Source organism: Euleptes europaea, chromosome 5 (genome assembly GCF_029931775.1).
Source record: "Euleptes europaea isolate rEulEur1 chromosome 5, rEulEur1.hap1, whole genome shotgun sequence".
NCBI classification, from domain to species: Eukaryota; Metazoa; Chordata; class Lepidosauria; order Squamata; family Sphaerodactylidae; genus Euleptes; species Euleptes europaea.
Window position 1 is genome coordinate 108,028,969 of NC_079316.1, and position 25,853 is coordinate 108,054,821.

The window sequence follows — 25,853 nt, forward strand, 5'->3', positions numbered from 1 at the left end:
TGGTTTAGTTACATGTTCTTACATTTGGCTTCAGTAGGGGAACGGGTTAAGCCAAAGTCTTCATGAAGGCATTCAGGGAAGAAAGGCTATAATACTTTGAGGAGAAGAATTCAGAGTGAGTGGAATGCGTGTATTCTAAATTGGCACTAGCATGGCGCTGAAAACACCTTAAGCTCCCCATCAATCTGAGGTATTGTCTTGTACAGCCGTGGGTACCTTTGATGACCAGGGCTGGTTTCTTCTAAACTCAAAGCAGCTCTTGTGGTTTACAAGTGTGGCACTAAGTAGGGTTGCCGGCTCTGGGTTGGTAGATACCTGGATATTTTGGGGGTGGAGCCTGAGGAGAGCGGGGTTTGGTGAAGGGAGGGACTTCAATACCATAGAGTCCAATTGCCAAAGCGGCCATTTTCTCCAGGGGAACTGATCTCTGCCAGCTGGAGATCAGTTGTAATAGCAGGAGATCTCCAGCCACTACCTGGAGGTTGGCAACCCTAGCGCTAAGCCTGGTTTCATTTTACTTGGATCACAGCATGGTTTTTCATTTGCCTTCCAGACAATAACTTCTATTGTGTGCTCCTCCCATCCTCTAGTATCTAATGTGCATTTTCTTCTCCTGGCAGAAAAATACAGGTAGCTATGTTGGCCCATGAGAAAAAAAAAAAATCCAAATAGGAACAGTAAGCCAATACCTTTATTAAAACTGCTGAAATCTAACCCCACTCCCAAAATCCAATGCCTGATCTACACATCTTTACATCTGATCTATGCAGAATAAGGTGGTAAAATGGACTGCATCCCTTCTGTGTGTGCTGTCAAGCCACTTCTAACTTAAGGCAACCCTATGAATTAACGACCTCCAAAACGTCCTATCACTAACACCCAGGCTCAGGTCTTGCAAACTAAAGGCTGCGGCTTCCTTGCTTGAGTCAATCCATTTCCTGCTGGGTCTGCCTCTTTTCCTGCTGCCTTCCACTTTTCCTGGCATTATTGTCTTTTCCAGTGAGTCCTGTCTTCGGCACTTCCAGCTGGAGGTAGGGAAACCAAGGCTTCCCTGAATCAAAAAGCCAAAATAATACATGCAGTACATAGGGATTTAGGTGGAACCTATATCCCCGATGTGGTAGGTCGTTGTTGTTCTGGGGTTTTCTTGTCAAACCTCAGGGAACTGTTTTACATGGAGAGCATTTGCCCTACCTTCCGCTGTTTTAGATGGAAAGTTTCAACATCTGCCTATGGAGTAACAGTGTTGCCCCTGTTCAGCCAATACAGTTGAATCAATCACACTTATAGTGCTGCACTGTGAATTTTATGATGAAATCAGAACAAATACTGTTTCCCCTCTGCTATCTCGTTTTAAGCAACTTTTTTTGGGGGGCAAATGGAGTTAGCCTTGGTCAAAACTATTGCTTGAGGATAAGGAGGCAGCCATATCCCATGCAATGACAAAATTCTGCTTTTCCACTATTAAGAAGAGAAACACACTCACAAGTAAGAAGGTGGATCCATGGACTTTCACAGTACTAACTAATATTGTAGCTGAGGTGCACATAATTTACTTATAATAGCTTATATCATTACTTATAATAGCCTATCATTAGCTTATACATTCAATCAGGTTTTTTAGTTTCTGATTTTATACTTTCCTTTTTCCTTGTCTCTCTTTTTATAACTACTGACTGTAATGTGTATGTATGCTGGTCTTTGACTGTAACAATAAAGGTTAAGACAAGGGGCATACCGAATAATGCACTTTCAATCCACTTTCAATGCACTTTAACAATCATTTGCAAGTGGGTTTTGCCATTTCACACCGTAAAATCCAGCTGCAAAGTACCTTGAAAGTGGATTGAAAGTGCATTATTCGGCATGTGTGAAATCACCCATGGGGAGCATTCAAAAATGTGCATAAAAGGACTGATATTTTCTGAGAGCCTAAGGAGTGAGAAACAAACTCAGAGCCAGATAGTTTCGGGTTGATGTCATTTAGATATAGATTAAACGGTGTGTGTGTGTGTGTGGGGGGAAGCACACCATTGCTTTACTCCTCTGGTGATTGGGATTTCTTCAATTAAAGACCTGAGGTACCCACCCTAATTTTTGCAGAGATCTTAGTGTGTAGTTCCTGTAGCAGAAATAATAGGTGTTTATCTGGGTTTGTGCTAACCAATGGTTCAGTCAATTCTGCTACCTCCAGAGCCTACCAGTGCATCCTATTGCATGCAAAGGGGTCAAGGAACCCTGAAATGGCACCCTGGGATATGAACAAGTGGTAGAACTGCTTTCTGTGATGATATAGGGCCTCAAAAGAGATAGAAGAAATGATCAGACAGATGCTATGGGTTCTCTGGCACAACGCCATCTTGTTAGACAATCACAACAAAGTGTTTGCTGTTAGCCTACAACGGTTTCTTGCATTATTCACATGACAGGGAACCACACACTTCCAAGCAGTGTGTTGGGAAATGAACCCTTCCCTTATTCTGGAGACTGGTGCAAACATTGCAAGAGTTCTATAGAGAGATGCTTCATTAACGTGCAGCGAAAATCTCGGCGGCAAAAGGGAACTAGTTTTTGATCAGAGCACTTGCTACCTGCTACATTATGCATGCATGTGTATATTGACTGAGCTACATATCAATTGGATTAACAAAATCACGATTGCTTTAATGTCTACCGATAGAAAGCAAAATGTCGTATTGAAACCACGCGGTCCTTGTTATGTAGCTGGATTGAACATGGTGCAGGGGGTGGCCTAAAATTCACAGAGGATTAACCTCTTCTCCCCACAGGACCTGTCATTCCACTTGCCGTTCACAAAGATTTCCACGCAGTTCTCCCTCCCCTTTTCATTATTGGGTTCCCCTTGCTGCCAATTGGAGTATGTGATGGCGTCGCCGTTCAGATACTTAAATCTCCCCTCTGTCTGGATATCGTTTATCCCAAGAAACACCGGCTTGTTGTGGAGAATAACGATCTGTTGAATGGCAGCATTCTCCGCAGCATTCCTGGGGGAAGCAAGCTGGCCACCGTGTTGCAGACACCTTTGCCTCAGCTCTTCAAAGTTGCCTTCATAGCCACTGGTCAGCAGGGCTTTGTTGCCCACAATAAGGCCATTTGGAAATGACGCAACTGGAATAAACAAAAAGGGGAAATATGGCCATGTTGGCTGTTGTGCTGCGAAGCCAAGAGAACAATGAAAATGACTGCTTTATCTATCACATTTTTGCCCTGAACTTCCAAGGAGCCTTCTTCCATTTTATCCTCAGAATAATCCTAGAGATAAGGGTCTTTTATTCAGGGTTAGGGTCACGCCCTACTACTTTGTGGCTTCCTTTTGATGATGCAAGCCTTTTCCACCTGTTGGAGGTCGCCTCGCTCTCCCTGCGTGTTTTGCCTGCGTTTTGCAGAGGGATGGGTGTGAGGTCACCTCTGAGGGACAGAAAACTCATGCCTAACTCCAAGGAACAACCGAGTCAGTCCAGGGGCTAACATAAGTCAAAGTACCCATTCATAAAGGACCTTGGCATAGTGGCTAGAATCTCAGACTAGGATCTGGGAGATCCAGCTTCAAATCCCTCCTCTGCTATGGGCACTTGCTGGGTGACCTCAGGCAAGTCACCTTCTGTCAGCCTAACCTACCTCACAGAATTGTTGTTGCAAGGATAACATTTAAGGAGAGAAGGCTGTAAGCTACATCAGGTCTCCCTTGGGGAGAAAAGGGGAGGTATAAATATCTAGATAAAAAAATAATGTGCACAGTGACATGATACTAACACAAATGAAGCAGCCTTGTACTGAATCAAACCCTGGGTCCATCAAAGTCAGTATTGTCTACTCAGACCAGCAGCGTCTCTCCAGGGTCTCAGGCAGAGGTCTTTCACACCGCCGACTATTTGATCCTTTTACGTGGAGATGCCGGGGATTGAATCCGGCATTTCTGCATGCCAAGCAGAAGCTCTACCACTGAGCCACAGCCCCGTCAGCACTGGTGAAAGTGAAATTGTCCCTCAGCTATTATAGCACTTTACCTTTTTGGAACTTGGCGAGACTGGCTTGCATCATGGCGAGCTGCCCTTGCAAAGTGCTGACTTGGTTTTTCATAAGGTTGACCTCTGAGGAATGATACGGTGATAATGAGTTACGAGGTCCAGGACTAATAATAGCAAGTGACTGAAGACAGATAAAGACAGCACCCATTTGGCTAAATCAACAAAAAAACAAATGGCAAGCCATGAATATGAGAGAACTCCATTTATCCAGATGCTCCTCAAGTGAGAAGTATTGTTCTTCAGGGGATTCAAGTTCACGTTTTTTTAAGAGGAGACTTGCTTATACCTTGGAGGTTGTTTGGTGATAAATGCCGTTCTGTTTTTTTTTAACGAAGAAATTTGCTGCCTGAGGCAAACAGTCCAAAGGGTACCCCTCACAAATTCACAATAGCAATTCAGAGTGACTGAACTGAATATTCTTCCGGTTTGCTTTGAGGGTAAAAAGTAGTGCAGTAGGATAGGGGAATCCCCAGTCAAAAAATCCTAAATCAGGCATGTTGAACTCATTTGTTACAAGGGCCACATATGACATAAATGTGACTTTGCTGGGCCAGGCCGTGCCTCGGCCAGCCCAGATTGAGAGTGGGGGGTGGCTGCCTCAGTTTGCTTGCGGGCCAAATAAGAGCTCTCAAGAGGCCAGATCCGGCCTGTGACACCCCTGTCCTAAAACTTTCATTTATGCTTTTTGTTCATGACTCTTCCTAGCTATTTTTTCCTGTCCTTTGTTTTCCTTCAAGCGATTCCAGCCAATCAGTGGCCACATACTAGATTTGATTATGTCATTATGTAGCCAATTGGGTTTGGCTATTTGATGATGTCACTAACACTTTTTTGGAATGAAGGCACTGCTGCTTTTGCATATAGCAGCTCTTTTTTGCAACCCCCTTCCCCAAAGTAGGCGAAAGAGGAGATCTATTGTTAATTCTAACAAAGATTTTCCCAAACCAAGGCCTCCACCACCTTGCTCAACTGCCTAAAATAAAGGTAGACAACCCACATTTCTTATGATGTTATGACCTTGTCTCACAGTTTTCTGGGAGAAAGATGGGTCTAATAAAAAACACTAATTTAAATTTTGCTGTCCTTTAATAGTTCCCAAAGTAGTCTCACTTAGCATAATGGTGGGGTTGGCCCTACTATACATACATACATGTATGTATGTATGTATGTATGTATGTATGTATGTATGTGAATATACATAAATGTGATTTCTTTCTAAAGAAATCTTTGCTTCTGCACATAAAAGCCATGCATCCGCTGACCTGATGATAGGGTGGATAATTTCACACAATCACCTGAAATTCTATCTGAGATGTGTGATTAAAAAAAAAAAACATTTAGGATTTCATCGGATTTGCAAATAAATTGTTCATTGATACTGCTTGAATTGATCCCGGTCTAATATTTGTGAACATCTCTGCCAAAAATGTGGCCAGCAAGAAGTTAAGAGGGGTTTGGACCTGCGCTTCTCCTCCTATAAACAACCAGGTTTTGCACAGTTTGCGGAATGACCCAAGTGTGGAAGCCCTCCTGTGGCCACTGCAGATAATGCACATGTACAGGCATTTGCGGATCTGAAGAACATAAGAAAGGCCCTGCTGGATCAGACCCAGGCCCAGCAGTCTGTTCACACAGAGGCCAACCAGGTGCCCCCAGGAAGCCCCCAAACCAGACGACTGCAGCAGCATTTATCCTGCCTGTTGGCAGAATAGCACCTGCAGAACACTGAACAGATAAGCCAAGCTGTGGTGGCGGAACATAGGAAAGTCTTTCCTATAAAGATCGTAGGACTATACAGAAAGGTTCTGGAGGGTGCTTTATAAAGGGAAAGCGACTACGGACTTCTTAGCGCTGTGCATGGGACATTCTATGTATTTGCTGCACATATTATCTTGTGATAGCTGCATTGTTTTCTACTGATGTAATTTACTTTTTCCCCTGCATCACATCTGCACTTTGTGTCATATCTAATGTGCCGTGCTTATTCAGGTTTTGGTAACCCTGGTCCTAGTACATTGCTGATTAGATGGCCTTTTACACTGATTGGATTGAGATACACTGTGTAATCAACTTTGCGTCTCTGTAAGTTAAACAAATGTAGTAAACAAATATCCTCAAGCGTTATTAAACTATCCTCTTTTATCTACTGTGGATGGGACATCTTATGCATTTGCTGCACATATACCCTGTGATGGCTGCATTGTTTTCTACTGATGTGATTTACTTTTTTCCTGCATTGCATCTGCACTCTGTGTCATGCTTAATGTGCCGTACTGATTCGGGTTTCTGTAATCCTGGTCCCAGCACATTGTGTATTAGATGCCCTTTCATGCTGATTGCATTGATTTACACTGTGTAATCCGCTTTGCATCTCAGCGAGTAAAATAAATGTAGTAAACAAATTTTCCCAAGCATTATTAAATGAACCTCTTTTATTTAAAACAACATTAACCTACTCACCAGAGATGCCGCTGTCTCCCTTTGTTCCCTTTTCTCCTACAGAGCCTTTATCTCCTTTTAGACCAGGAGAGCCCATTTTCCCCATCGGCCCTGGCATTCCTGTTGCTCCTTGTAAGCCTGTTGAGAGATATAAAATCAGCAAGTTACCGAGTGGCTTCTGTTATCTGTTGGCTTCTGCCATCTGTTGTTTGGTTCTGTGGTTTCATAACAACTCATGGGACCATGGTCAGCGGGAGAGCATCTTCTTTGCCTGCCAAAGGTCTCAGGCTCAATCCCCAACATCTCCAGCTGTAAGGTCCAGGCAGTAGGTGATGTGAAAGGCCTCAGACTCTAGAGGGCCACTACCAGTAGGTGACGTGAAAGACCTCAGCCTGATACTCGGGAGAGCCTCTACCAGTCTGAGTAGACAATACTGAGCTTGATGGATCGAGGGTCTGATTCAGTAGAAGGTGGCTTCACATGTTCATATGGGCATGGAAACAAAAGCGAAATAAATGACAAACTTGAACCACAGTTTATTAGGTGTTTTAGTTTTTTGCATTTTGCATTATAGAGCTGTCAACCTCCAGGTAGGCAAAACAATTCACGGTGCGATACAAGTGGACTAAGCAAAAATAATCAGCACTAGGCTCAGTTCTAAACATATATTCAAAAGGAGACAGTCAATACAACAAGTAGTGTAGGAAATATCTACAAGTGAGCGATAGTCAAACAGGGGAACATAGTACAACTAGTATCAAAAAACAAGATCAAAGAACAATATGTACAGAAAATCTATGTCTAATGTTTCCCTTTGAGTCCTTAAGACTTTCCTTATATAATATCAGAAACCCAGTTCTCCAGATTAGAGTCCACCGCTCTTAACCCCTACACCATGTTGGCTCTCCTGAACCATTCCAGGTCTTTTTCACAGGCAGCTCCTTTAACAAAAATGCTATTTCAGGGGTACTTTGGATAAAATCCACATCACTTACCTCTGTCTCCCACTTCTCCTTTTTCTCCTTTCTCGCCCACTGTCCCTTGGTCTCCTTTTGGTCCTGGGGTGCCAGTCATGCCGTTGGGACCTGGTGCACCAGTGACTCCCATTGATCCTATAGTGCGATCGATTGATTTAGAGGAGGAGGAGAAGAAGAAGAGTTTTTATATGCCGACTTTCTCCACCACTTAAGGGAGAATCAACTGGCTTACAATCACCTTCCCTTCCCCTCCCCACAACAGACACCCTGTAAGGTAGGTGGGGCCGAGAGAGTCCAGAGAGCACTGTGACTAGCTGGCTTCATGTGGAGGAGTGGGAAAACCAACCTGGTTCACCAGATTAGAGTCCGCCGCTCACGTGGAGCAGTGGGGAATCAAATCCGGTTCTCCAGATCAGAGTCCACTGCTCCAAACCACCGCTCTTAACCACTACACAGTTCTAGGGAAAGAAGTCTGAGATCTTGGCATTCAGAAAGCTTGATGGCGGACTGGTATTTTGAGAGGCAGGGGGTGGTAAACTAACTTGCAACTAGAGGTGAAAACATACACAAGACCATGCTCATGGCTTTGTTCTCACAGTAAATCTCCATGGATGGAAGGGATTTCTGTCAGCAGAATGGGACTCCCTCCCCTCATGTCTTCCACTGCAGCCCCCAAATGCTGCACCTGGGGCACAGGGCATGTGTTCAGTATGAGGTGGTAGTTAGGGCTGCCAACCTCCAGGTGGTGGCTAGCGATCTCCTGCTATTACAACTACTCTCCAGCCAATAGAGATCAGATCACCTGGAGAAAATAACAGCTTTGGCAATTGGACTCTATGGCATCGAAGTCCCTCCCCTCCCCAAACCCTGCCCTTCTCAGGCTCCGCCCCAAAAACTTCCTGCTAGTGGCGAAGAGGGACCTGGCAACCCTAGTGATTAAAAAGCACCAAAAATGGGAGGTAGTTATAAAAGTTAATAGTTTCACCTCAGTCATTGTTTCAGCCTACAGTCTTTGATGGACAGTCAAACATTTATTCAATCATTCTGGTTTATCATTTCTATTTTCTAGTGAGGAAACTTATTACCCTCCCGAGACTATTTTGGCATTTGTGATATCATCGCAGAAGCAAAGAAACGCTGACTATTAGCAAGTATACATAACACAGAATTGAAAAAAAGAAAAGAAAAAAGCAAGAGTCCAGTAGCAAAGACTAACAAAATTTCTGGCAGGGTATGAGCTTTCGTGAGTCTGAAGAAGTGAGCCGTTTCAAACAAAAGCTGCTACCCTGCCAGAAATTCTGTTAGTCCTTAAGGTGCTACTGGTGCCTTGCTCTTTTCTACTGCTGCAGACAGACTAACACGGCTACCCCTCGTGATCCATCTCCGCAGAGCTGAGAGTCTGTATTTAAGAGATATTGAAATTCCTGGGAAAGAAAAACATATTTTGTATTCTGGCGTGCGCTGCCATCAAGTGTTGGCCTACAGCATTGAAACACGATAAATAAAACGTGATGCAAATAATTTTTGACAGCAGGTATGAAATTATGGAAGGCTAAATAAAACCGCAGGTGTCTCAGCAGGGCAGCACCAACCTGCTTCAGGCACAGATGTTCAAAGCAAGCATCAGTGGAAACATAACTCTGCATATCTGAAGACTCATCCACACAAACAAGCAGTGCTTATTTTCTTGGCGCAGCCGTGCATTGGGTTCACGACAGCTTCAAGGAAATTTGAGTGTGAACCTCCTGTTTACATGGGAGCTTCCAGTCCTCACCAGTTTAGCAAATCTGTGTCGGGGCTGTATCACATCACAGTGCAGGTACAGGCTCTTCTCCATATAAACATTTAATCCTCACACACAGAAATCTAGCATGCCACCGAAGACTAAACCCGTTCCTGACATACTTGTTTTCGAAAGCAGTAGAAGATAGCAAGAGTCCAGTAGCACCTTAAAGACTTGATAATAACTCCAGACTTTCACATCACTTTGTGATTTGGATGTTTTGTTAAAGGTAGGCTTTAAGGTGTGTTAAAGGTAGGTGTGATTGGATCAGGTGTGATGTGCAGAGGGGTAGTAGGTGTGGAGAAATCAGCATTGGTAATGAGGCAGGAATCCCAGGTCCCTATTCAATCCCGGAGAATGCATTGGTTTGAGCTTCATTATTAGTTGTAATACTGCTGTTTTTAAAATTGTAATTAGTTGTCATTTAGTTGTTTTTTTATGTATATGGATTTTTTAAATGGAAGAACATGGAAGAACAAACTGTATTGTATATATTTTTCTCAAAATTTGGGATGAGAGGGAAGATGTGACCTGAGATATACGTGACCCGAGATATTAAATTGTGCAGATTAAATAAGATTAGCTGTTTTGTATAATGCTAAGGTATTATAAGAAAAATTAAATAAGAGGTAGTTTATGATTATATAGTAGATATAAACTAATGTTTCATTTGTGTTATAGTTTATTACGAAATCCATATAACAGATTTGGGTTTGGGATTTGGGATTTGGGCAATAATTTGGGTTTATTAACAACGCTAAATATGGCATTTATGATGCTAAAGATGATAGTGATTAAGTATTTTGATTTAAGTATGCAAAACCAATTTAATCTATAATGGTAATCTCAGGAAAAATTCATTTCATTTGGCTGTTTTTCTATTTGCTGTATTCCATATTCTTTTTGTATCCATGTTTTTGTATTTGTTTTGGGGGTTTTTGTATTTTTTTTGTATTGATTATTATGTTACAAAATTGAAAATGGTTTTAAAAAAAAAAAAAGCAGGTGAGCCTCCACCTAGTGTGAAGTACGGTAGCTCCCCATACGAAATTTGCCCCATGGTCCAAACTGATAAAAAAAAGACCATTTTAGTCCCTCCTACCTGGCAGACATCACAAACTACAGCCTCAGAGCATCCCTGACATTGCTGCGTTTCCAAACTATGCCCACAGAGCTCCTAGCAGGCCTTTAAAATAATAATAATAATAAAAAAAAACCTCTGGCTCAACACATTTGTATATATGGTGGTTCAGTAGAAGATCTTCCCCATTATGTCCTGTCCTGTCCTTTATATACTGAGCCCCGGAACAAGTTCTCGGCAGACATTCTTTCAGTGTCACAATTATCATCTGATGTTGACAGATTAATCTATTTGTTATCAGATATAGACCCTTATATTTCCCGAAAAATGGCACTGTTTGGCCTGGCGGCCAAGAAAATCAGGGCGAAGCAAACCGTGCAAGGTGGTAAAGCTGGATAGAGCCGAATGGGCATATTTTAATTTCTTAATTTTTGTATTCTTTTAATGATTCTGGTCTTGTATATTTTAATTTGTTGTTATATTGTTTTAGATTGTAACGGCCGATGGCCTTATACAGTAAACATGATCTGATCTGTAGTGTGAAGTACGGTATCCAGGGCTGGCGTCGGCATACTCATATGCACCTCCCCTACCACCTGTCTTTACCCCTGCTCCCAAATGCCCGGTGCGATTGAGGACAGGCATGTGGGTGGTGCACAGTGGGGGCAATCCTGGGGGGCAACAGCACCCCCAGTGGCATATGCTGGCTGGTGCCACCTGGAGGAAAATTGCCTCCTGACCCCAAAGTGGCGATTGGCATTACCCTGGGCATGTAAGAAAGGGCCATGAGAGCCAAGCACTGACACAACCCTTCCTGCCCTCCCTCTCTTGATCTGCCTAAGTTCACATTGCTGACAGATGGCCATCTAGCCTCTGCTTAAAAATCTCCAAAGAACGAGAGCTCAGCCCACCATCTCCTGAGAAAGCCTGTTCCTATAGGGTTGCCAGGTCCCCCTTCGCCACTGGCGGGAGGTTTTTGGAGCACAGCCTGAGGAGGGCGGGGTTTAGGGAGAAGAGGGACTTCAATCCCATAGAGTCAAATTGCCAAAGCAGCCATTTTCTCCAGGTGAAACCTGTGTTCCTTGCATACTTTCTAGCATACTTGACCAGGAGAGCACTTTAGACATACACAACAAGATTTTGTCCTGGGCTTTATACTTGTTTTGCTTTGAGCAATAGATCTCGTCATGTAGGGTTGCCAACCTCCAGGTGGTAGCTGGAGATCTCCTGCTATTACAACTGGTCTCCAGCCGACAGAGATCAGTTCCCCTGGAGATAATGGCTACTTTGGCAATTGGACTCCATGGCATTGAAGTCCCCTCCCCAAACCCCGCCCTCCTCAGGCTCCACCCCAAAAACTTCCCGACAGTGGCAAAGAGGGACCTGGGAATCCTATCCTCATGACATCACAAACAGCTTTGTACCATGGGGCCAGTGTTTACCTAAAGAGTTTGGAAACACACAGAAATAGTTATGGAGTTTTTGGGATTCTGGCCATGGTATTATTTCCCCCAGTTACCTATAGAGATGCAATCAACCAGCTTACCTTTTTCTCCGGTTACTCCTTTTTCACCTTGAGGGCCGCTGTCACCTTTTGCTCCGGCAGGACCTGGGCTTCCCGGAGACCCCTGCAAACCTCGGATTCCGCGTGGTCCTGCACAGATAGAAATTATGATGGGTAGATGCAGAGAATCATTGATCAAACAGGTCAGCTCTACAACATTGTGTGGGAACTCTTAGTTCCATGTACTGCTGCCCCATGTGGTGAGACACCAGAACTGCAGTTAGTTGTGTTGTATTCTTCGGGGGCTTTCACACATGCTGAATAATGCACTTTCAATCCACTTTCAATGCGCTTTGCAGCTGGATTTTGCTGTGCGAAATGACAAAATACATTTGCAAACAATCATTAATGTTCATTGAAAGTGCATTGAAAGGGCATTATTCAGCATGTGTGAAAGCGCCCTTTAGGCTTCCAATGACTTCACCCAATTAGGCAGCCCATTGGCTTCACCTGAAAAGGAAGGACTCTAAAAGCTTCTAGGTCAGCCTGGTTGCCAACCTCCAGGTGGTGGCTGGAGATCCCCCTCTATTACAAGTGATCTCCAAGTGACAGACATCAGTTCCCCTGGAGAAAATGGCTGCTTTGGCAATTGGCCTCTATAGCATTGAAGTCCCTCCCCTCCTCAAACCCCGCCCTCCTCAGACTCCACCCACAAAATCTCCAGGTATTTCCCAACCTGGAGCTGGCAACCCAATTGCCTGGGCATTTGTAATTAGGAAATACACAGCACACAAACTCAATATTATTCACAATACTCCTACTTTTATAGGTTCAATTTTTCAAAAAAAATTCACACAGTATAAATACTCTCTATGTTCTACTATCAAATAAATATACACCATACAAAAATTTCTCTCAACTGTGGCAATGTCCGTAAGACAAAAGAGACCGCAAGTGTCAGTTCCAATGAAAGTTGGTATTTATGAGTTCAAAAAGGACGCTGTATATTTATTTGATAGTAGAACATAGAGAGTATTTATACTGTGTGAATTTTTTTTGAAAAATTGAACCTATAAAAGTAGGAGTATTGTGAATAATATTGAGTTTGTGTGCTGTGTATTTCCTAACTACTAGTATTACAGCACTTGGGTGTTTATTGTTTGGGCATTTGTAATAGCATGCCATGTTGTGGTTGCACAAGACCTAGTATAGATGTTTGTTGTGATGTAGGTACAGCATGTCCTGTGCTTGAAAGATGAGAACTAGCTAATCTTGCTATGCCGGCTGTCAACCGTAATCCTATTATAGAAGATTAATTCCAAGTGGATACTAATTCCTTAATCTTCTATCCTCACCTCCTGATATAGCCTAGTCTTTGCTTTTTTCTCCTAATTCTACCATCTTCTGTTGCTAGAGTTTCCAGCTCAGTGTTGGGAAATACCTGGAGATTTTGGGGTGTGTGTGGAGCCTGAACAGGGTGAGGTTTGGGGAGGGAAACCACCTTTCAAAGTGGCCATTTTCTCCAGGTGAATGGATCTCTGTAGCCTGGAGATCAGTTGTAATAGTGGGAGATCTCCAGCCATTTCCTGGAGGCTGGCAACCCTACCTGTAACTCTCCTACTTCCTTGAGAGAAGGAAATCACTTACTCTCCCCTATGTTTGGAAATCCTACCCAAACACCTGTGCGGTGCCAACCTATAGGGTTGCCAGGTCCCTCTTCACCACTGGCGGGAGATTTTTGGGGCAGAGCCTGAGAAAGGTGGAGCTTGGGGAGGGGAGGGACATCAATCCCATAGAGTTCAGTTGCCAAAGCAGCTATTTTCTCCAGATGAACTGATCTCTATTGGCTGGAGATCAGGCAGCCCTACTGTGTATGCCTGGGAGGTGTGGACTCCCAAGAACACATCTGCCAACCCAACCTGGGGACCTGCTAGGGTTGCCAACCTCCAGGTATTACAACTGATTTCCAAGCGACGGAGATCAGTTCTCCTGGAAAAAATGGCCGCTTTTGCAATTGGACTCTACAGAGTTGAAGTCCCTTCCCTCTCTAAACCCCACCCTCAGTCCCCACCCCCAAAATCTCCAGGTATTTTCCAACCCAGAGCTGGCAACCCTAGGAGCTGCACAGGGAAAACATTTAGGCCCCTAAGCAAAGCATAAATAATTTAAACTGAATTTGGTGTACATTCATTCCTCTAACAATTGCCTGTCCCTTTCCTGTCTCCTCTTGCCCCCACCTTTTTCACACAAGAGTAAAATTTTGATTGTAAGCTCCTGTGGACAGGGACTTGCCTTTTTTACTGATCTAGTTTAGTTTAATGGGTGTGTACCTTGATGGCCCCACGTCAACGTCACTGCCAGTCTTGAACTGCACTAAGCCTAAATATGTGATGGCACATGAGTATCATTCCTTTATCCTCTCCCTCTGGCCTCTCTCCACTGGCTTACATTTGATTGTAAGCTCCTTAGGGCAGGGAGCTGCCCTTTTTATCCTTCTATGAAATATGCCATGAACCTCTCAGGAGCACTGTAGGGGATGCCAGCCTCCAGGTGGGACCTGGGGATCCCCTGAAATTACAGCTTATCTCCAGACTACGGCTGCCAACTTGGAAGGCTTTAAGAGGGGAGTGGATATGTTTATGGAGGAGAGGGCTATCCATGGCTACTAGTCAAGATGAATACTAGTCATGATGCATACCAATTCTCTGCAGTATCAGAGGAGCATGCCTATTATATTAGGCGATGTGGAGCACAGGCAAGGTAATGCTGCTGCAGTTGTCTTGCTTGTGGGCTTCCTGGAGGCACCTGGTTTGCTGTCTGAACAGACAGCTGGACTTGATGGGCCTTGGTCTGATCCAGCAGGGCTTTCCTTATGTTCTTATGGAGGATAGGGCTAGCAATGGCTACTAGTAAAAATGGATACTAGTCGTGATGCATACCAATTCTCTCCAGTATCAAAGGAGCAAGGCTAATATATTAGGTTCTGTGGAACACAGGCAGGAGAATGCTGCTGCAGTTGACTTGTTTGTGGGCTTCTTAGAGTCACCTGGTTGGCCACTGTTTGAACAGACTGCTGGACTTGATGGGCCTGGGTCTGATCCAGCAGGGCCTTTATTATGTTCTTACATGGATGAGTTCCTTTGAAGAAAATGGATGCTTTGGTGGGTGGCCTGTAGGGCATTGTCTGTGCCCTCCCCAGACCCCACCCCCGAATCTTGAGGAGTTTCCCAACCTGGATCTGGCAACCCTACCCTCCTATCCCCCACTGGTGGCATGGGGTGATCTGGCAACCATACTGTAATAGTCCTACTCTTACTGCTACTACTACTGCTGCTGCTGCTGCTGCTGCTCCTGCTACTACTACTACTACTACTACTACTAATAATAATAATAATAATAATGTATTAGGAGTGTACACTGTGTTTGCATACCTGGCATAGAGGTCAAGATATTGTCTTTAGAATGCTTTGTAGTTGAGTCCTTTTGAACACTGTGCCTATTCTGATTCTCACCCCCTTCTGTTTCCTGTTTGTTGCTATCCAAGAGGTTGACCCACAAAAGTGCTACCCCACAATTATTGGCTGTTACCTGGACAGCATTGGTCAGCTAAACTGCTATACCAGACATGCTGGCAGCCTCAGGGCTTACTCTAAGCAAGGTCCTTCATCTCCACCCTCAGCATTCGGCTTCCAAGAAAGGCCATTACTAATCCTCCTAACACATCACTGCAATAAGTGCTGCTATATTCGACGTCACATTCCTAATTACAGCATCCAGTAGGCTCAAAGGGTGAACAGGCGATGAGCAGCTAAATCAAAATGTGCAAATTAAAAATATCACACCTGATCACATTTCATAATCCAAATGAGTGCAAAGACATTTATTTTATTGCATTTTTTTCTTTTTGCTGATGGAGTCATTTCCAATCGAGAAGATAGGAAGCACCTCTTGTTAGATATTCATTAAAGATGTGGTAATTATAGCCTTTCAAATTCAGGAGTCTCTACTTGCTGCTGATTTGGGAAGAACAGAATTCTCCCAGTTGACATTCAGGGGATATTTGGTACTCAACATTATTCATCAATATACTGAAATACTGCTTATGTGTGTTAAGTGCTGTCAAATCGCTTCTGACTCAATGTCCTCCAAAAAATCTCCTACCATGATTGTCTTTTCCAGTGACTCTTCTCTGCTCATGATGTGACCAAAATACAGTAGCCTCAGTTTAGTCATTTTAGCTTCTAGAGACAGCTTTGGCATTAGAAAACCTGATCCACGTTCAGGGTAGACTGGCTTCTCTGCTCCTTCAGCCCACGTGGTACTGTTTTGCAGCGTCCCTTTCAATCATCTTTCCTCATCTGGCAAATGAATAAGTCGCATCCAGATCCACAGATGGCAGAAACAGTTGTGAGCCAAAGAAACCATTTGCCTCTGGCCATTTATGCAGTGGTATTTAGTTTGCAGTCCCTGCTGGACTGCTTCAAGGCTTCCTTGGCATTATTCAAGATTTTACCGCCCTTCAGATGTGACTTCGCTCTGGCCTCATTCTTCCCCCACAGTTCTAAGATCCTGTTTTAGAACAAATTTAAATACTGTTTCGAGGCAAGAGCAACAAAAATTCCCCCTATTTCCATGCTTATCTCTTAGCTGGGTTTCTCTCCCCATGCCCATTTTGGCTTTTCCCTCCCATGTGCCTGTCCCTCCCCTCCAACCCCTTCCCTCAAAGCAAAGCACGAAAAAGGGAGTTAAATCTTCATGAAATGTGCAGGAAGACACCAAAAAGAGGCTGCAAAAGTTGGAAGGAAGCTCCTGGCAGGAAGCAGTTGAAGAAAGGTGGGGAGAAATACCCAGCAGAAGCACACACAGTCCCTTGAAGAGCTGATCCGCCCCCTCCAAGTGAAGTGCAACAAGGCTGCGTTTTCAGGGGGAGGGACTCAGAAGCTCCGTGATTCACCGAGGATGCATAATTAATCACAAGGTACTCCTGGAATTTCGGGGGGGGGGATCCCTCACGCATATGATGTTTGAGAATTCGGAGCAGAAAACTATGCAGCAAACCAAACTCAAATTTCCCCTGCATAAATGACCTCTGCGTTGCCAGTTCAAGCTTTTTCCTCCAACCACGCAGCAAAGATCGTTGTGCATGGTGGCAGCTACTGCCGAAATGTAATGTTTTAAAAACTCAGCACAAGCAATCAAATTTCCAATGGTCAATCAGAAGCCTTGCTGGGCCAAATCCCCACCCACTTTCTAAAGACACTTGGTAGGCGCCAGGAATGGTCCTGGTAGGGTGCTGTGGTGGCCACGGGCACCATGGTGGGGACCCCCTGATCTAACCCAATATAAAAGGAAAGTTTGAAATAATAGTTGGTTTTTATTAGGTGCAATGCATTACTGAGCTGAGTATTACAATCTATTGGTTTGTAAAACTAGGAAAAATTAATAATCAGATAGAAAATGCAGTCCGCTTACCCATTTCACCAAGATCTCCCTTTTCTCCTGGCGCCCCTGGGGTTCCCTTTTCTCCTGGTGGTCCAATCAGCCCCATTTGCCCCGGAGGACCAACTATCCCTCTTGGTCCAGGCATTCCTGAGGTTTAATCAGAGATTCAAAAGGCAGATTATTAAAGTGGTGGAGCAAAACATGTATTTAGAGAAGAACATAAGACAGATAAATTACAAGGAAATTTTCCCAAGAGATATAGAATAATCAGTTCTGTAAAGTTCTGTTTACTAGTTACCGGAAATAAAATGGATGTAACCATACACCATCTTGAGTTTGAGGATAAGAAAACAGGAGACACAGGCTAATGATAAGCCATTTTTCATTCTAGCCATAGGTCTTTATTCTTTACTGCTGCTGAATTAGTAGGGTTGCCAGCCTCCAGGTGGTGGCTAGAGATCTCCCGCTATTACTGGCAACAGAGATCAGTTCACCTGGAGAAAATGGCCGCTTTGGAAGGTAGACTCTATGGCATTACACCCCATTGAAGTCCCTCCCCTACCCAAACCCCCAAAATCTCCACCCCCAAAATCTCCAGGTATTTTCCAACCCAGAGCTGGCAACCCTATGAATTAGTCCAGGGCCCATATGTCTGGCTGGCTGTGTTACTCCCTCCCCCCACTCTACCTTTCGGTTTCTCCATCAACAAAGAAAAGTGCTGAGTTCTACATCTGGGTAACAGAAATGAGGGACATGCCTACTGGATGGGGAATACACTTCTGGGCAGCAGTGTGTGTGAACAAGATCTTGGGGTACAGGTGGACCATAAGTTAAATATGAACAGCCAGTGTGATGCAGCGACAAAAAAAGCTAATGCGATCTTGGGGAGCATCAACAGAGGCATAACAGCCAAATTGCAAGATGTCATAGTTCTGCTGTACACTGCATTAGTCAGGCCACACCTGGAGTATTGTGTGCAGCTCTGGAGGCCTCGCTTCAAAAAGGATGTGGACAGAATGGAGCGGGTGCAGAGGAGAGCGACGAGGATGATCCGGGGCCTGGAAACCAAGCCCTACGAGGAAAGGCTGAGGGAATTGGGAATGTTCAGTCTGGAGAAAAGGAGGTTGAAGGGGGACACGATTGCTCTCTTGAAGTATTTGAATTAGAGGAGGGCAGAGAGCTGTTCCTGTTAGCAGCAGAGTTGCCAACAGTAACAGCTAAGAGTTGTTTGACAGTGGAATCATCTGCCTGGGGAGGTTGTGAGCTCCCCCTCACTGGCAGTCTTTAAGCAGAGGATGGACAAGCTGATCCTGCATTGAGCAGGTGGTTAGACTAAATGGCCTTTATGGCACCTTCCAACTCTATGATTCAATGATCTCTGCCCTGTCTGCTAAAAACCGCAGCTGCCTGTTAATATGCTCTGTAATCCAGATTCTCAAAGGATCCCCCAATTCCCCCTTAGAAAGCCAATTGTGTGGACCATCAGCACAGGCCTCTTAATGTGGAGCTGTATAATTCACATCACTGTGAAACCAACTTTTACTTTTCCACAAGCTAAACTGAAATTAGCTGCTCTCCTGGATTCTGGAGTCTCCCCATATTTCCCTTCAAGCTTCTAAGAAAAATGCGAATCCCCTGAAACCTCAGATTGGCCTCTGAGATTTGGCTAGGGTTGCCAAACTCCAGGTGGTGGCTGGAGATCTCCCACTATTGCAGTTGATCTCCAGGAGACAGAGATCAGTTCCCATGGAGAAAATGGCTGCTTTGGCCATTTGGCTTTATGGCATTGAAGTCCCTCCCCTCTACAAACCCCACCGTCCTCAGGCTCCACCTCCAAAATCTCCAGGTAGTTGCCAACCTGGACCTGGCAACCCTGTTCATTAATCAGGTCCTTCGTTGGCCCCTTGAAGGTGTGAAAAGGAAGAACTTGGCAACTGTATGTGCTGTTTATATGTGCTGATTATCAACTCTTACTTCACCAGCAAAAGGACACAGAGAGCCCGAAATCTGCATTTCAGAGAAAGTAATACCAACAGGATGAAAAATAAGATCCATTTGTGGTCACTGTGTGGAAACAACTTTGATATTCAGTAAAAGATGTTGGCAGTATTTACAGTGCATGAATAGCTGTTATATATTGAAAGGGTAAGATTTTTTAATGTTGTGAGGCAAAAATTGGCTTCTCTCACAGCAGACTTTTATAAGGCTACTATTTAATGCATAGGGTTGCCAGCTCTGAGTTGGGAAATACCTGGAGATTTTGGGGGTGGAGCCTGAGGAGGGCAGGGTTTGGAGAGGGGACGGAATTCAATGCCATAGACTCCAATGGCCATTTTCTCCAGGGGAACTGATTTCTATTGCCTGGAGATCAGTTGTAATGGTAGATCTTCCCTCCCACCTTGCCTCCTATGCTGTTCCTGCCCACTGGAACAAAATGGGGGAGGTCAGTAGAAAAGGGCAATTGGCAGAAATTTCTACCCCATCTTACAACATCTTCAGAGTTGGCTTAGTTGGATACAGGCCAGGACTATTAAAAAAAGTAAACATAAGTATGTTTCAGATACCCAGCAAAGTAACTGTATTAGCTTAATATATTTCATACATAATTTTAATTCCATATTGTTAGCTTGCAATAAAGAATGATTTACAGTTTGTGGTAAATAGTGACAGCAGAACATACAAGTGAGTAAGAAAGGGGTTTAATATTTATAAATGAAATAAATAATTCTTATTAACCCTGACTTGGATTGGCAGGGCATTTTGTTTTTGAGCACTGAAACAAATGGTAATAGGACAATTCCATCCTTACAGATTTTTTTTGAAAAAGGATTGAATTGGGGATGAGGGTCATTCCAAGGGCATTCAGTCACTGTGCTAAAGCTTCATCTTATGAAAGTAATCAAAAGCCTTGAACAAAGACAAGTAAATTACCTCAAAGATCAATAAATCCACTTTAGGAAAATTCAGATTCGGAGGAAAAAAGAACAATAAACTGCAGCAAATAACTGAAACATAAAAGTCTCTGGCCACCAAATACACAACAGAAATCAATAGGCATGTACTTTAGTGGATGCACTGTGTAGCATTGTTCAAAGAGAAGATTCTCTTTGTAGTCTTTATATCAGTTATTCAAAAGTGCTGTCTGTTTTCTCCAGAATAAAATTCAAGTATGAATACCTTCCTATGTTCAGAATAAGACCCCTTCCTCACTGTAGTTTACCAATCTGAATGGCTACTACTCCACATGGATCTTGCAATGCCAAGATTCGACTTTCCTCAGGTTGTAAGGGGCTGCTAATGGGGAGGGAAAGTAGGGGAAATCTGAGATTCCTGGGCAAGTGGATCATTGTATCCAATCCATAGATATTCTTCCCCATACTTTCACATATCGCACCTGTATCAGTGTCTTCTGCCAGCGGGTAATTTTTTTCCCCCGCTTGGCATACCCCAAATGACAGTTTTTGACCCTCCTCCCTGGTTCTAGTGTTGTTTGTTCATGTGTTTGTATTGAATTATTTCGTAATTTTAAACTTTTGTAACTATTCAGATCAATTGGAAAAGTGGCATTAAATTTTAAAAAATACATTAAAATAATACATTAAAAGAAGCATAGAGTTAATCAAATGGGGGGGGGGGAGGGCTGAGTTCAGGGCCAGAGGAGATGAGAGAAAGATAGGGAGACCAAGCCCTATGAGGAAAGGCTGAGGGAGTTGGGAATGTTTAGTATGGAGAAGGGGAGGTTGAGGGGGGACATTACTGCTCTCTTGAAGTATTTGAAGGGCTGTCACTTAGAGGAGGCCAGGGAGCTGTTCCTGTTGTTGGCAGCGGAGGATAAGACTCACAATAATGGGTTTAAATTGCGTGTGGAAAGGTGACTAGCCCAAGGTCACCCAGTAGGCTTCATGTGAAGGAGTGGGGAATCGAACCCAGTCCACCAGATTAGAGTCCACTGCTCATATGGAGGAGTGGGGAATCAAACCCAGTTCTCCAGATTAGAGCCCACTGCTACAAACCACCTCTCTTAACCACTACATCACGCTGGCAGTTAACAATATGATTGAAAATCCTCATGGAAAAAAATTATGTCACATCATTTATAAAATTATTTTAACTGTATGGTGATCACTGCTGGGTGACTCCTTTCATATGTAAACAGAAAGCTGGTCTCCAATAGTTTTAGTCTTCAGGAAGTAGGGTTGTGCATATTGATAAACCCGAACCGAAAATGAACCTGAAATTAGCCATTTTGGTAAATTTCGGGATTCAGGTTTACCAAACGCAAAAACCTGGGGATAAATCCGAAGCCAAATAGGTGATTCCCGAAAAGCCGAATAGGTATTCGACTTTTCCAGGTTTCGCTATTCGCCTTTGCTCAGAGGCACGGCTCTGTGCTTTCTCCCCCTTTTCTTTCTTTTTTTTGGACTGGTTTTGTTAGGGGCCCATAGTTGGGGCCCTTTTGAGATGGGGTCATGTAATCGGAGCCAACTTGGTCTGACCAACTGACAACTAGCTGATCTGCACTTTAAAAGACAGGGCTCACCCAGTCCTGAGAATGTTCATTTCCATCAGCTACTCATGGCCCTTCTGAAGAAGACTCCATCACCCGCGTGGATGAGCAATCTACCTAACATGAGCTGCCTTGGTCATGACTTTGGCTGGCTCCAATATCATTCCCCCGCACCGTGACCATCTCTTGGAATCTGATTTTTCATGACCACAATAGTGCTCACAGGATGTCATTTGCCACCAAAAGAAATGTTTTCCATGCCTTATTTCTCTTGCATTTAAGTCGCCGTTTGGAAGCTAATTTGCATGGACTGCTCCCAGACTTTGAGGTGACAGCCTGGAATCGCCTCTTTCAGCCAGTCCTTGGCAATGCTGAACTTTTGAACCTGATGGACAGCTTGGCTTGCAAATGCCTTCTGGATGGGGGTGACCCCTTTGTGGGCCCATAAAATTGGACCCCCTGTCCCAAAGTTCACCAAACTTTGGTGACCATTGAAAGAGAGTCCCTTGCAGCCATGCTGCAAGTTTGGAGACTCTACTTCCAAAAACGCTTTCCCGGGAGCGTTGAAAAAATCCCCATTGATTATAATAGGCACAATTTTTTCAGAAAGCCCAAAAATGAACCGAATATCCATATTTACTGGTATGGGTATTTGGCTTATTTTGGGTTTACTGAAAAAAAACTGGGCTGAAAACCCCAAACAAGCAATTTACCAATTTTTTTTTTTTTTGCACAACCCTATCAGGAAGTAAACTTTTTTCCGTACCTTGAGCTCCCATGTCCCCCTTTAGGCCTTGGCTCCCATCCCTGCCATCTCTCCCGGGCAGCCCTTTCTCAGCTGGTCCGCACACAACCAGGGAGCAGGCATTCCGATCCAAGTTTTGCATCACTTGGTGGTGGGGCATCGGATCCGTCATTGAGGATGCTTGCGAAACCAAAGCACAAAGAGTCAGAAGCACCAGCATTGTCAAGAGGTTTTCCTGGAGGAAAATGCAGTATTTTTTTTTTTTTTTTAAAGAGTTCACCCAAGGTACATATATTGATTATATTGCATAGGATTCTACAAAGGATACAGTAAAGCAGGGGTGTCAAACTCATTTGTTACAAGGGCTGGATATGACATAAATGTCACTTGGTCAGGCCGGGCCATGCCTCGCCAGCCCAGATTGGGCGTGGGTAGGGAGGGCTTTCTCAGCTGGCTTGTGGGCCATATGAGTGCCCTTAAGGGGCCAGATCCAGCCTGTGGGTCATATTTTTGACACCCCTGCTGTAAAGGATTCTGATGAGTATTAGTATTCAACAAGTGGGATATCCACAAGGACATGCAGGGGGGCATTCCTTTGCCACCGTAACCCCCTTTCCACTGTTTTCTCTTTTTCTTTCCTTAAAGCTGTCATAATTACTCCTATTTTCCTGCTTACTTCTCTCCTTCCCACCCACCAGCCAATACCTTTATCTGGCCTGTTTTCAGCTTTCCCTCCTTCCTTCTTCTTGGCAGATTCTCCATGAGAAAACTCTAACCAAATTGCTCAGAGCTGGTCCAGTTAAATAGCCTCCATTGGGTCCAGTTGCATGGCTATAAATGAAGTAAGATTGGGCCAGCCTGAACTGTGTCTGTCCCCAGCTCCAATTGTGGATCTATTCATCTTCATCATCATCATCATCATCATCATCATCATCATCATAACCCTTGTTAGGCATTTGTCACACCATGTTTATAAAACAATATTGCAAAAACCGAACCGTCTATAAAAGCATTAAAACAACATGTATAAGCTGTCCACATATTCTTGATGCAGCTAGCAAATATCTGGCTACTTGTTGAGCAATAAAAGAATTTCTATCTGATAAAAGATACACCACCAACTGCTGGTCTGAGAAGTTCTGGGCATTAGGCAACAGAGCATTCCTCACCCCCAAGTAAACTTTACAGTGCAATTACACATGAATTAAGTGTTCAGGTGTGTGTGTTCAGTGCCGTCAAGTCGTTTCCAACTCATGGCGACCCTGTGCATCATCCCCCAAAATGTCCTATCCTTAACAGCCTTGCTCAGGTCTTGCAAACTGAGGGCCGTAGCTTCCTTGATTGAGTCAATCCATCTCATGTTGGGTCTTCCTCTTTTCCTGCTGCCCCCAACTTTTCCTAGCATGATTGTCTTTTCCAGTGACTCTTGTCTTCTCATAATGTGACCAAAGTACTATAGCTTCAGTTTTGTCATTTTAGCTTCTAGAGTCAGTTCAGGCTTGATTTGATCTATAACCTACTGATTTGTTTTTGGGCAGTCCAGGATATCCATAACACTTTCCTCCAACACCACATTTCAAAGGAATCTACTTTCTTCCTATCAGTGTTCAGGTACCCCAGCCATTCATGGACATGTTTGATGGTGTTGCTCTTGATCTATAGCATGTTTTGGAATTAGATATAGTATATCAGTATTGGTTTACAATTTGGTTGACAGATTTATTATTTCTTTCATGGGCTAGGAAATGATCATACACTCCCCCTCCCCGCATTGTTCTTTTATAATTTTTGTATTTCAGAAATTTTGGGACACGTATGTACAATAACTAAGTCACAATAGCTAGCATTTATCGTTCATTCCAAGCATCCGAAGTGCCTTCCTAAATCACATTGATTTCTGGCATTTACATCCTGCCACTTTTACATCACAGAACTCGATGTCTTACACAGGAGTCCCAGAAGGTCTTCCATTCAGCACTGACCAGTTCCAGATGTGCAAGTTTGCTTGATCCCATGAAGAAGCAGAGTTGGTTTTTATACCCCAATTTTCTCTACTGAAAGGAGTCTCAAACCAGCTTACAATCACCTTCTTTTCCTCTTCCCACAATAGGCACCTTGTGAGGTAGGTGGGACTGAGAGAGTTCAGAGAAAACTGTGACTGGCCCAAGGTCACCCAGCTGGCTTCATGTGGAGGACTGGGGAAACCAACCCACTTCACCAGATTAGAGTCCATCGCTCTTAACCATTACACCATGCTGGCTCTCTACCATACCATGCCCTCTACCCATATCCTGAGAATCAGAACCAGCTTTCATTTTAAGGAAGAAGACAATTCTGCTACCCTACCCTGATCTGGATGGCCCAGGCTGGCCTGATCTCAAGATCTCAGAAGCTTAGCAGGGTTGGCCCTGGTTAGTACTTGGATGGGAGACTACCAAAGAAGTCCATGGCTTCTGTGCAGAGGAAGGCAATGGCAAACCACCTCTTTTCGTTGGAATTTTCTCTGTTTTTTACCATGTTTAATATTTTATGTGCTTTTCAATGAGTGGAAATCCTCTCATTGAAAGCTCATACCCTGCCAGAAAATATTTTTGTTAGTCTTTAAGGTGCTACTGGACTCTTGCTCTTTTCTACTACTGGAAATCCTCTGACTGATTCACATTCTAGCAAGGTCCTGAGGCAGGATAAAGAAACTGCCCCAAAAGACAATAAAGCAGAAAGTGGAATAAAATATGATATTATAGTCACTACATGCCAAGGAGTCTCAGCTCTGCAGAAGGAAAATTTCAGCCCGTGTTGCTTTTCTCTCCCTGAAATGACAAACTATACATGCCTGAATTCCTTCTTCTGCATAAATATTAAAGGGGCAGGAATCCCATCTTCCCTTGAAGCAGTTTATCCTAATGATACATTCCAAAGGCCCATTTACCAACTGCATTTAAATGAAGCCATTAAACAAATAGATGAAGATGCTGGCAAATGATATTGATGCTGGACTTATAACTAACTCCCGATTAAGGCTGGGGGTAATTATTAGATAAGCGCAGAGAGATGTGAAAATCAGAGACGGTGATGCAGAATATAAGAGATCGCTTATCAATGAATCTTGAATTAAGGAGGAAGATCTAACTCAGGGTGACATTAATCAAATTCATTGAGCGCAGTGCAATCTTACCAGTCCTTAGAAGTAACTGGCGACACTCTTCAATTTCCCATTAATGCCGTTCAGAGACATTTCATTTATAAATCTCTTGGCAAGATCCATCATTAAGGAACAAATTAAAAAAAAACACACAATCACTTACTTTTCAATTTCTGATGCTCTC

The 25,853-nt window shown here is 43.7% G+C and overlaps 1 protein-coding gene across 1 annotated transcript; it reads right to left on the reverse strand.

Annotated features, from left to right (window-relative positions):
• Positions 1-2,742: 2,742 nt before the first annotated feature.
• LOC130477930 (pulmonary surfactant-associated protein D-like) lies at positions 2,743-25,853 on the reverse strand. Its single transcript, XM_056850014.1, has 8 exons — positions 25,833-25,853; positions 22,549-22,762; positions 17,306-17,422; positions 11,876-11,983; positions 7,484-7,600; positions 6,510-6,626; positions 4,029-4,112; positions 2,743-3,129 (listed from the first exon to the last, which is right to left on the reverse strand). The coding sequence occupies exons 2-8, from the start codon at positions 22,745-22,747 to the stop codon at positions 2,753-2,755; spliced, it is 1,119 nt and encodes a 372-aa protein (XP_056705992.1). The 5' UTR covers positions 22,748-22,762; positions 25,833-25,853; the 3' UTR covers positions 2,743-2,752.